Source organism: Homalodisca vitripennis, chromosome X (assembly GCF_021130785.1).
Source record: "Homalodisca vitripennis isolate AUS2020 chromosome X, UT_GWSS_2.1, whole genome shotgun sequence".
NCBI classification, from domain to species: Eukaryota; Metazoa; Arthropoda; class Insecta; order Hemiptera; family Cicadellidae; genus Homalodisca; species Homalodisca vitripennis.
The window spans coordinates 79,082,662-79,095,704 of record NC_060215.1 but is presented as its reverse complement, the minus strand read 5'-3'; the positions used below and the strand labels follow the sequence as shown (position 1 = coordinate 79,095,704).

At 30.2% G+C, this 13,043-nt stretch overlaps 1 protein-coding gene across 1 annotated transcript in view; it reads left to right on the top strand.

The window, feature by feature from the left end:
- Positions 1–13,043, top strand: part of LOC124369485 (putative neural-cadherin 2) — a 119,181-nt gene that overhangs the window by 20,137 nt on the left and 86,001 nt on the right. Inside the window, 2 exon segments of the mRNA XM_046827498.1 lie at positions 5,063–5,212; positions 6,327–6,629. Of these exon segments, the coding sequence (XP_046683454.1) occupies positions 5,063–5,212; positions 6,327–6,629 (453 nt within the window).

Sequence of the window (13,043 nt, the reverse complement as noted above, 5' to 3'; positions counted from 1 at the left end):
ATCTTCTTTCCTACTTTACTATATGCTACCAACGAAGTATTTTCTGTTATCCTGAGAAAATCTGCTGGTACAATATTTTTAAACCAAATTTCCTCATGTGTTAAATTAAAATTCAATACCGTAATTATTTAAGTTCCTATCGAGTATATTTAAATTGCCATCTCACCCTTGGTTACATTTTCGGCGTAGTTCTATGGTTTCTATGAGCCCCGTGTTACTGTGTTAAGGCTATCTCCGTTTATTGTTTTCTAATGTTTCTGTTTCTATGGAAAGCATGAGTTACAAAGCACGCATCCCATTCCACGTTCTCTTAGATATATGCAAGATCCTTTTTGAATAGTTCCACACTACATAAAAGCTGATGATATGAAAATTCAGAGTCTGATTGCTATTTAATTAGTCTCATGTTCTATATTTTCTTATGACGTTTAACTATGTTTACTTTTCTTTGGCAAATCTTAATTGAAACATATTCGGTGATCAACTTCACTATTCAGAATGTTGCTCGTGTCTTTTACCACGCATGTTACAGTTTCCTCACAATCCTGTTCCCCAATACGTATATATACCATCTGCTGATATCATCCACAACTTTTTATTTACGAACATAAATGGGACACTACAGATCAGATTTTACCATTCTGACTGTATTTCTCATAAAAGACCATTCCATTATTAAGTAGGTCCAGCAGCTCATCTATTGTCGATATTGTTTAGGAGCCAGTAGCTCCTGTAATATTTGGATTTATATGGATAGGATAGTCTTTCTGCTGTTCATATAAGTTGCACTTTTAGCCCAGGTTATGGTCTTTTTAGGTTGGTATATTCCTATCCTATGATATTTCACACTGTTCATCCCCATGATCTCGCTGCAAATATTGGAGTTTGTAATGAATGACGTGAATGAATTGGATTTCTTGATGACTTCCTCAACATGCTTGTTGTCTTTTACATGAGGATGTTCTCAATGTAAATACGTAGGTATTTCATCTCTGATTTCCTTAAATTGAATTATCCATGTAACTTCATTATTATTTCAACAAAACACCGCAAAGGGCGCCTACATATTGATAGATAAAAAATGATGTTCTAGGCTTATTAAGCTATTATGATCGCGAAATAGAGATCATAATTTGGACACTCTCTACCTTTGGGCTTTATCAATAACAGCACTGCTTAGCATTAAGTATTAAGTACTTTAGGTAACTAATGTCTGCTACCATATATCATTCAATATATCCAGAGTATATCGTGAAATAAGTTCTAGTGATTTGGCCACCACTCACGTCATTGTTCGTATAACCCCACAAGGACTGTTACGTTACGTTCTATCAGTAGTACCGCCATGCCCGGTACAGTACTCTATCGGCCTTCTAGATATCAGATCATAACTGAAGCACAAAGGGCAGGATCAGCACTGCAAAACAGTTATTCCACTAGATTAGCTGCCTCCGGTACCATGATATCAAGTGTCAAATTTACATGATGACTCGCTGAAGTCGTGCTTTTCCCATGAGTAGCTAGGAAAAAGAAAATATATTACCCCGTATTATATTATAGAGCTGGGAAACTTCAATTGGTTAACCGAAATCTTCACAGGTCTTGTTCGAGACTGACAATATTCTGTATGCTAATGACTTTCGGTGCGGATCTCGGTTCAATCTCTTATATGGCACGTTGGCAGTTGCTGGTGGTGCTTCACACTATATCCAAAGTGTTCTGTGAAAACAGCATTTGCTCTTGTCAAATGTGACTCATCAATACATATTGAGGTCTTCAAACTGGAGAGATTTGAAATAGTTCAGCATACGAATGTTTTCATACGAATCACTTTGGTTGGAAGTGACTTTTGTAGGTCCCATAACATGTATTGATGTCACAAAATTTTCCAATTTAAGGATTTTATATAATTTCCGTTTATTATGATTATATATATATAATTACTTTGACCTATGGCGTGGGTAATACACTGCAATATCCGCATCGGTAAAGAAAAGGAAATTTTATACATAACTAAAAACTATAATGCAGAGACTAGAGAACCGCAGTACTTGTTCAAGAGATTGCGGTTCCGCCCTGAGGTCTCACAGTGTAGTACGCGCAATGATAAACAACTTCACATCCGCCAAGTAGGGCTGGAGGTTGGGCATGAGGAGTCTCATATTTTGGTACCATCATTTATAACGATCTGAAATGGATTTACGGATACTTCTAGTCTAAAATTTAGGAACAAACTAAAACCGCTATAATTATTTGATTATAAGGACTAGTATTATTGTAAGAATAATGTTATACCAATATACGGAACTTTATATTTTAAAAAAGGTGGCAGAATCAGTATCATTCTTGGAATATCAGTAGATATGAAGGAAAAAGTATTACAAAGTACAAATATGATAATAAAAAATATTTTATACTAATAACGATTGTTACGTACGATATTAACCCACTCAGTTTGGACCGAAACTATTTCAAAATGAATTAAAGTTATTGGGGTAAGCTAGGAGACTCTTAGACCTAGCTAGCAACTAATATAAGCGGAGAGTTGAAAGTTTAACAGGAAATTCTATTCATTTTGGAATATTATTGAAGAGAAACGATGGCCTTATGTCTTTTACGGATCTATGTTCCGTTAATCTTAAATGACGTATGTTTAACAATGGGAGTAACAGTATAGGATGGAAATAAAGAATGATATACGATTATATTCATTACAAGTCGGATTTATTACATCGATGTCAATGTTACAGCGGCACAAATTATGCTGCAATAACTCTGTTGTTTATTTGTACTGTAGAATTATTATCAAAACGTGTACATTTACATGATCTATTTACACATATAAACAACATTTTTTATTTAAATCTTTCTAGACATTTACAACATTAAGACTTTCAGCTGACCTTGGAAGTACAACGTCTTTGAATTTTAACGCAACTTTACTCTATTTTACCAGGATATTCGTTAAAATACCGAAAGAAGCTGAAAGGTTATGATGTTATTGTATTGTGTGCATTTTTTACACAATGGACAAACATAAATAAAGGTATGAATATTTTACTGAATAGTTTGAGTTCGTTTCTGTTATTATTACCATGATATTGCATTTACAAAGCTTTCATTGTAATCCAAAGAAAACTAAAAACTCATTAAATGATCGTGAACGAACTAAACGGAAAGGAACGTGAACGGAACTAACTCATCTCATCTTTCATTAGTTGTTCGATCAAAGGTCTTCATACGGAAAAACCCGAAAAAAAACAATATCCTACACAAAAAAAACTGACATTAACACTTCTGTAGTATTTATGCAATTGGTAGCTTTGACGTCAGCTTTTACTTAGATAATATGCTGTATACGTTTCATCGAAAACATTTAGTTATATATTTTTACAGAAATGGAGTAAGGAAACAATTATATTTCGGATTTAGATTACTGGGCGTGATATTAATAAGTAATAAGCAAATATTATTTCACTTTTTAGAATTTATCATTTGTAAAATTAATCCGAAAACAAATTACGAAAATATCGTACACGGATGATAAACATAGTTCTGTAACTATTAATTTGTATTTTATTTTCATTACTGAAACAAAAATAAATAAATTGATTGTAAAATTTTTAATTAACATATAATAACATCAGAAACTTGATAGAACCCACTCCTTATCACTAGTTATGTATACACATAAATTTTATCATATTTATGATCATACGTTTTTAATTATTTTTTTTTCATAATTTGCTAGTCTAGTTAGCATTGACCTTAATTGTTAGGGATACATCTACAGGATTTTCAAAATGACTAAATAAATATTTCTATAACGATTCTGCTAATTGGTGGCTATAAAGTGATATTGTTATACCGTATTATGTTCAACCAATAAATATTTTGAACAATCAAAAATAAACCTACTCCATTATTTTAAATTTTTAGTCCACGGACAACTAATAAGTAAAGTTATTTATGTCCAATATGTTTCTTACGTAATTTCTATTGTATTTTCCAACAATCATTTCAAACGTCTATCCAATCATAAATAACAATGGTTTCTATGATTTTAGTTTTATGTGTGAAGAGTTGGATGGAAATATATGATTTAGGTATTCTACATATAATGTAGGTAAATTTTGGTTAGGAGAATTCAGATCAAAGGGATAAATAGTTAAAATGTAAGTAGATTCAAGTACTGTAAGTCGCAATATGTGGGATATCTGTCAATCGTCAGTTTCACATAAGTAATCCTTTATCACAAACTGTAACCATTTCTAAAGCCAAGTAACATAACATTACACATATTAAATTTAATAATCTCACAATTTACCAGTATAATTTTACATACTAGTTACCTTTGTAAGATGTGTTGAATACTTAATTTAACTTCGCCCTTTATATTTGTATTGGTTTGTTCAAAATGTTTATTTTAAGCTTTTCATATCACAATTTGGTTGAAAAAAACATTTAGCAATAAACTTCAGTTATTTAATACTGATTATAGATTAAATTTCGATAGTAAATTTATCTCGAGATATCAATAATATGGAAATCATATCTTGCAAAGTTAACATCTGTTCTTTCGCAGCGAATTTCTAGAAACGCAGTGTCAGTAACACATGTTCATGCCAGCAACTACCAAATCCTTTCCTGACTGTGAAACTGTTTGTAATATTTAGGTCAACTACATGTACAGCGTCACGTATTTATCCCATTTCCTTGCACAATCCTGAGTGGTTGAAGTACAAAGTGAAATACATTTTAATGCATACATGTTTTAATTTAATCTTGTGTTATTTAATAAGTTTAGATATTTTAAAACTCAATTAAGATAATGGAAATATACCCTGATATGTAAGAACGTTTCAGCTTATAAAGTAGATCAGATAATATTTTAAGGTAATGAACTGTTATTTAATCCCGTCATTGCTTTGGCAGAGATGAATATATTTATGTTCCCTTATTATTGTTGTTACTGCTTATGAAACTAATAAACAATTCATTACTAGGAATACTTTTATGTATAAATAATCAAACCGCTGTTATCGAATTGCTTTACTCTCAGGTATTAGACGGAAGTGGATTCGGAACGGACAAATTCTCAATGAGTCGCAATCCAGATGGTACCGGAGCTTTGCGTATAGTCCGACCTTTGGACTATGAAGATCCTCTTCAACGAGATGGTTTTCGGTTCAAAATAAAGGTGAATGACCAGGTGATTACACATACTTTATTTCATTTCTCGTAACTAAACTATAAGATACAAAACAGGTCAAATTCTTAGACAAATTACTCATTTTCGTATGTATATATATACTTTTTAGTTCGCATTATATATATATATATATATATAATATATATATATATATATATATATATATATATATATATACATATACATACACAAAATTTAGAACTAGATAATATAATTGTACAATATTTTACAATTAGGATGATTAAGTCTTAATCCTTATGTTTGTATTAAGTTTTAAAACTAATAAGTTGGTATAAATTATAAAAAAATTACGGAGCACAATCTTTAAACTGGACGTGCCATATTATAAATAACGATATGTTATTTAATCATAAATAATTAATCATCATTGGAATTAATAAAAAACAACACAACATAACTACAATTATTTGTTTAAAGATAACATTTTTTACCTTTAAATATTTTAAAACCGTTATTCGTAGTTTATCTTGAATCATAGTTATTAAATATGCGATTTAGATATGTTTCCATTAGTAAAAAAAAAACATAATTTTTCGAACATGTTAAAGTGACGAAGAAACATGTTTACGTAGAGAAGTTTCAAATTCAACTTAAAGGTTATTTTCAGTACTTTTGCATTTTTTTTTTCGTTTTCATTGTCTATAACACATCACGAAATGCTGTTACAACCGATTCCTACTTTTCTTTTTACATTTTATTTTGTGGCAATTTATCAGATGTAGACCAGACGGGACAAATTATAAACAAAATAGTAATTCCAAATCTAATTAGCTATGTATAATGTACCTAATGAACTAACTACAGTGTAGGCTACTAATTTGTACCTACTAGAGTAGAGTGCATTAACGATGTTTATACTGGAGCCATTTAATATTGTTATTTCATATTGTAAACAAACTGCACTAAAGCTTATTGAACATTCAATCAATAATACTTTATGTAATGTTGCCCAGTCTATATGTTGATAATAACTTGATAATTTTACATTATAAATGGTTTATGTAATAAATTAATAAGAATATTTAAACAAATATTAAAGTGATGGATGGATACCATAAGTTTGAAACTAAACAAATTATCTTCGTTTTTCTAGGGACCCAACAGTACGGATGCGTACCACGAAGCTATCTCATGGGTTATCGTACGACTCCTCGACGTTAACGACAATCCGCCTGTCCTTGGCAAGGTCGAGGGGTTGGTGTTTCTGAGAGAGGATGTGAAAGTCGGTACGCTCGTAGACGTAATCACGGCAAATGATCTTGACCAAGGAGGTACCGCTGGTGTAACATTCTCTTTGCTGAAGGATACAGATCCCAAAAGACACTTCAAGATCACTAAGGAAGGTCGAATCATTCTTCAGAGACCATTAGATAGAGAAAGTATTCCATTACATAAGGTGAGTTCTAATTGATATCAATATCTAAATGTTTTTTTAAAATCCAACTAAAACTATTGATTTATCACGTATCAATAATTGTCATTTCAGTATTTTATTGTACCAGTAGTCAATAATAAACATATTTTTGGCTTTATATTTAAACTAGTCATGATCATTATAATTTGATTGTAAAAAGTGTAACTAAGTCATAATTCATATCTATTCATAGTTTTTTTCATGTTAGCTAAATAAACACTTTCAATTCTAGATGAATTCTAACAATTATAAAATAACTATAGATGTGTAGTATTTCTGGGTAAATGATAAAAAACCTACTGCTTAATGCTAAATTCAGTAGCCGTCTGAACTTACAAAGATGTTTCGTTGCATAGTTTGTGGAAAGTGACGGAGCCTACCTTTGTTCACAGTTCTAAAATGTTGTTCTGTATATTATCACTATAAAATAACCAATAAAAAATATAAATAAATTTCACTATCAGAATACTTGTTGCTTACACCACTGCTCCAACTTAAGTTACTAAAAGGCTAGAAAACCTTTTGAAAGAACGTATAACAGCATATCATAGGTTTTGCCTAAGAACATATATAACTTGATTAATAAAACTTAACTAAGATTTTAGTATTCTTTGATGTTGAAAATATTTAATCGAATGTTTCCAGATTTAAAAATTTCAATACAATTAGAAAGTTTTAAATAGCTCTAGCATGTTACTAGAAGCTGTAAGCGACATGGGGAGCTCATTAGGCGAAATGTTAAAGCATCATTACTTTTGATTTTATAGGCAATTTTACTGTCAAATTGATGGATTGGCCTTGGGCGCTTCAGTATCAGAGATTTTATCCGACATATATTTTAGTTATATATGTAGATCCTATATCTACTGATTACAACTCGGTACTGCACTCGTAGCTACTATGACCCACTGTATTAAAAGAATTGACCAAAGAATATTGAATTGAATGTTTATTAATGATATGGTATACGAATGCAATACTCAGTGTCACCTACAGGTGACGTACATAAAAACCACAGTAAAAATATTGTATTTAAAAAAAACGTTTTGGTTAGTACTTAAATTGTGTAAAATAAAATAATCCTTTTTCATAAATAACAAAAAGTACATATTTTGAGTACTTACAATTACAATTAAGGATTGACTGTTTATCCAATGTACTAAATGAATGGGTTTGTTTACGTATGAGCTCTCCTATCGGTCTGTTAATATTCCAGTATGACTCAAAGTTGTTACATGACACTTAAAGAACTGATAGTCTAGATTCAACATAAACAAAAAGCCAATCAATAGTACATAGTATAATCACTCTGCAGTTTTCTGTGTAGACTAGAATACTTGTCTATAAACTAAAATGGGTAGTATCCATGTTAAACTAAAGTCAAATGAAAACTCCATGATTGAAACAACAAAAAGTTGCATTATTTTACTTATTAGACACTTACGATTATTAATAAAGTCTTCCAATTAACCTTACGTACATTCCTAAAAGTATTCCGTTTTAAGTTTGCAATAAAGCAAAAATGTTTCTTTACAGTTGCATGATTTTTAATTTTACTATTTGAAAAACTTAATTGAAACTCAATTATAATAATACGTATTACACCTGCGTAAGTGCCTTTGTTTGTTGGTTTTGCTTTCACGCGTGAAGTGCTCTTTGTACTCTTCAACCGCTCGTACTGAATCCTTACATAGACATTCTTACAGTCACTGGGACGAATAAAGGCCAATTTGGATTTGGAAATCCCACCGGGCTACACTTGACTGGTCTCTAAAGTAGTGACTACCATAATGACTAGCAAGTCTAATGTAATCAGCTGTTCTGTGTAAAATATTTTATTATGACACCAAGGACATATGTTTAGTTAATTTAAACACTAATTTTCAATTGGTATATATTTATAGAGCGAAAACATAACAAAAGTAACATCACTTCTTATTTCAACATCGTACTAACAAGGTAACCAATTAATATATTATTTAAATGTGAACATGTCGGGAATTGGATTGGGTTTCCTTAGACATTGTGGGATGGCATATTTGCAGTAACTGAACAAACCAAAACGGAGGGAATGGGCACTAGTATGATTCAGTAAACCATTCTCCGTGACTACAATTCTAGGAAACAAGCGAACGCAGTGAGTCCGTGATTGTAGCAAGTGGAATCACAAAGCAATACACGAAACACTACATACAATCTTTGTGACAGAAAATGGTCGAGGGGACATGGTATACAATTCTCACTGATGACATATATATTATTTCTTAGATATAAAATTACTGATGGAATTCCTAAACTGGATCGAGGAAATAGTATAATGTAGTGAACATGGATTGGAAAGCCAGAACTTTTCTGTATTATTTATCATCTTTACGTATGAATCACAACTGTCATAATACGAATAGAATTTATTTTGATTTTAGTTTTTAATTTAAAATAACAGTATTTATATTCATACAGTTTAGAAAACTGTACTGTTATGAATACAGCCTCGTAACAAAACTAAATGAAGGTCTATATATTGTTTCTCGTGGCAAAGTATTAAAATCCTTTTTTGAGTAGGTATTAAAATAAAGTCAAATTATAGCAAAACCTGATATAAGAATTACTCATAGTTTTACATTTATTCAACCTCTGGTCTTCTAAATTATTAATATTGAAAACGGGTATTTGATGCATGAGATATGGCTAATTCCATTTCAATAATATCATAGGACCTGCAATACGCATCACAAGCGCTTTCAATAAGAAAGCATTGGCACTAGAAGGAATGGGTTCTTTTAAATTAGCCGGCATTGCCCGTTATGGATTTTAGTGTTATAGAAAACTAAGTTAACTTAACAACTCAGTTTTTAAGCATGTTTTTGGATATAAGGAAACATTTGTTTGAATGGATCTCTTAAAATTTTTAGTCAGTCAATTAATAAAAATGTATATTATTACATTGCGTATTATTAAGTACAATATGTGTTATTGGTGGTGGTCCCCAGATGTTAGAGAGGGCTTCTGTTGAAGAGCCCTAACTGTGGCTAGTGAAATGAGACATCTTTACTTTATTATTATACAGAGCAATACAATTTTGACGTCTTTGGTTTACAAGGGAATTCCTGTTAGTATCTCTCACGTTTCAACCTTCAACTTTCCTACTAAATCATTAGACTTATGTAAATAAAGTTCCCGACAAAGCGAGTAATCATAGCAACAAGAAATGTTTAATTTGTAAACCAACCTATTTTTTCTTCAAAAGTGATTTTATTCAATACGGTTTTCATTTTAATGTCATGGAATTTTACCTTATTTGTTTTTAAATTTGTCCCTTTTTAAAAGAAGTAGTTTATTGTTTTTTATATTAAGTTTACTGAAAATACGGTTTTTTTTAATCTATAATGTGGCTACTGATTATTTTCATTTTTGGAAAATTGCACAGGAAACTTAATTTTTATATAAATTACTTTGATTTTTTACCAATTTAATTTACCTATTGAAAATAGTGATTAGTACTTTCATCTATTATATTCCCGTTATATAACACTTTAAACGGAAAACTAGTTGAGTTATTTGAACACTTTTAATGAAACTAAAATATTTTCGTAAAAACAAAAAGACTAGTTATAACAAAGATTATTGGTAGGCAAAAAAAGGGTGTGATTAAAGTAATAATTGTATGAAGGTTTTGGTACTTTACATTTAGAAATTAAATTCTTATACCAAGGTTCACATACCTTGTTTATAAGGCACACATTGATGCACTTTTAATGACGGATTCAATAACAATCTTAAGCCCAACAGTTTTGTAGAGGTTATATTACATTATCAACATTTTTTGCCTTGAAGGTATGATTAATTATTCGCCTTATCGTATACGTATATTTGAGACAGCAAACAATTTTTAATTAGAAATCGTTTTAGTTTTAAATAAATCCAGAATATAGGTTCACCATTTGCCTTACAAAAATAATTGAAATATAAGATCAATATTCATAAATTATATTGATATCAATATTGTTGTTGATATACTGCATGTCCTAATATTTGTGAAAAGTTTGAGAAAAAGATTCTGTTCATAGAATAAATGTTTTTATCTTTACCGGTGTATTCCTATGCCTGTAACGCCATGTTGAGAACTTATTCCGGGCTCCTTTTGTCAATAATAGAGTAAAACATTATTTTAATAATTAGCCTGATATTTCGAAAATTTGTAACAGAATATTTGTTTCATAAACTTGCGGAATATTACATAAAAAACAACCAATAACTTCGCTTCCCTTCCAATAGTGGGTTGTCGTTATTACTTGATATGACATTGTTATATACAAGATATTATAAAAACATTCCAGTTGAATGGATAATAAATAACGTATTGAGATTATTTTAATATTCATTAACTTATATAATATTACGTCAGAAAATGTGTCTCATAGTTATTATGAATACAAGTATGAAACGTAAAGAGTAAGTGGTGATTAAACCTACTAAAAGAACCAAACCATAATTTTTTAGTCAAAATGTATCCATAATGTATTCATAAGTAACAAAAACTACTATTTTAACTACTAACTACTTATTTAAAGGGTAGTTAATCGGCGCAGCTTATAAATTATGAGTAAAACAAAAGTTTAGACTGTATTTCAACGGACACTTAACTAACAATTTCAAAATTTACCCTCATCTTCTGTATTCCTTGTAAGTCGCTTTTATAGCCTTAAACTAAGAATAAAACACTTGAACTAAAATAAGACATGACCCATAATTAAAATATTCATATAAGATATCTAGTATTAAATAAAAAATAATAACAAAGTAATAATGAAAAATGCAAACTAACTAACATAATTTGTTCTGCTAATATGCTCAAAAATCGTGTTTCCTTCACAATCCTTCAATCATCAAAAACAAACTTCAAACAAAGAAAAGGATTTTCTCTTTTACGATCCAAAAGAAGCAGCTATCAGTATTAGAATTTATGTATTAATTACGTGTGTATATTGTATAGCATTGTAAACACATATATATATATATATATATATATATATATATATATATATATATGCACACCCTCATTTTCTAACTGTTGCGGAAAACCAAATAACACGTTGAACAAATAATTATAAGATTATTGCAAGTAAGAAAACTTAGTCTGTATAGCTCTGGTAAATTTATATGTGCAAATGCCAGTCCAATAACTTTAAACTGGCATAGCTACGCAGAAATGTGGTGGTTAATACAGCAAAAATATTCTTAGACTGGTAGGGACTTCAAAATTTACGTAAGACACATAAATTTATACTATTAAAGTCTAGAGCATCCATAGAATTCAAGAACAGTTTTAAAAATTTTACAACCTGTGCTAAAGATGGCTTTTAGATTTTTCATTAAAAAATGGAGATCTACAACATGACTACGGAAAGCTGATGGTGAGACATGTGTGTACATTTTTCGTATATTTTTATTTTGTATTATTAAGAAAAAAGATTACGCAGGCCTATAACTTGTCTTATTTATATCCTATTCAAGATTTACCACAATTTTTCACACAACCGGGAGTGGCACTCATGATCTTTTTCATTAAGTTCATGTTGCTGTTTTACTTGAGAATGGAATTTATAATGTTGTTTGAATGTTGACCATATCTATCCACATGGATACCGTGTGTACCACATAGTGGCTCAGTTGGATAGAATGTCCATATACACAACCGAATGTAACCATTGAGCGGTCAAAGCAATTATAATGTTTCATAATTGCTTTGATCACACAACAATGGGGTCAGTCAGTTGTGTACTGTAATACATGTCTTTAAAGATGACGAATAAAATTGGATCTATAACATTAGAAGTACTCGTACGCACAGTTTTGTAATATAACACTTTCTCGTTTCATTAATTTTTGATCAATGGAATTATATCTGTAATAAAAAAATATTTGCAAGCTATTCCTTTGCCAAAAAAGGAATATCTTAATAGTAATAATTAAATCAGCTAAGTAGCCAAAAAATTATAAAAGTAATGTATACAAGTAAATTATTAAAGTATAAAAGTAGCTAACCAAGTGGTTGCCAAAATATTATAAAATAAGTTAAATGGCATTGCTATTTTCTTTTAGAAGACTGTGAAATCAATTATTATTTAATTTGTCCCGTAATGTTTTAGTAATATCTCCCTGATCAATAATTAATAAAATTATGTCGACATTTATTTATTTATGTGGTAATTAGTCATAATTTCTACCTGTAGTAGAAACACAAAATAAAAAGGGAGAAATAGAACAACATTTACCAGTTCAAGTAACAACAGTTCGTGTTGGTGGAAAACTCAGACATAGAGTCAACTTTAGACGATAAATTCTTACTATCAAGGGACAAATTTTAGTTTGATATCTGATAAGGAATGCATCAAG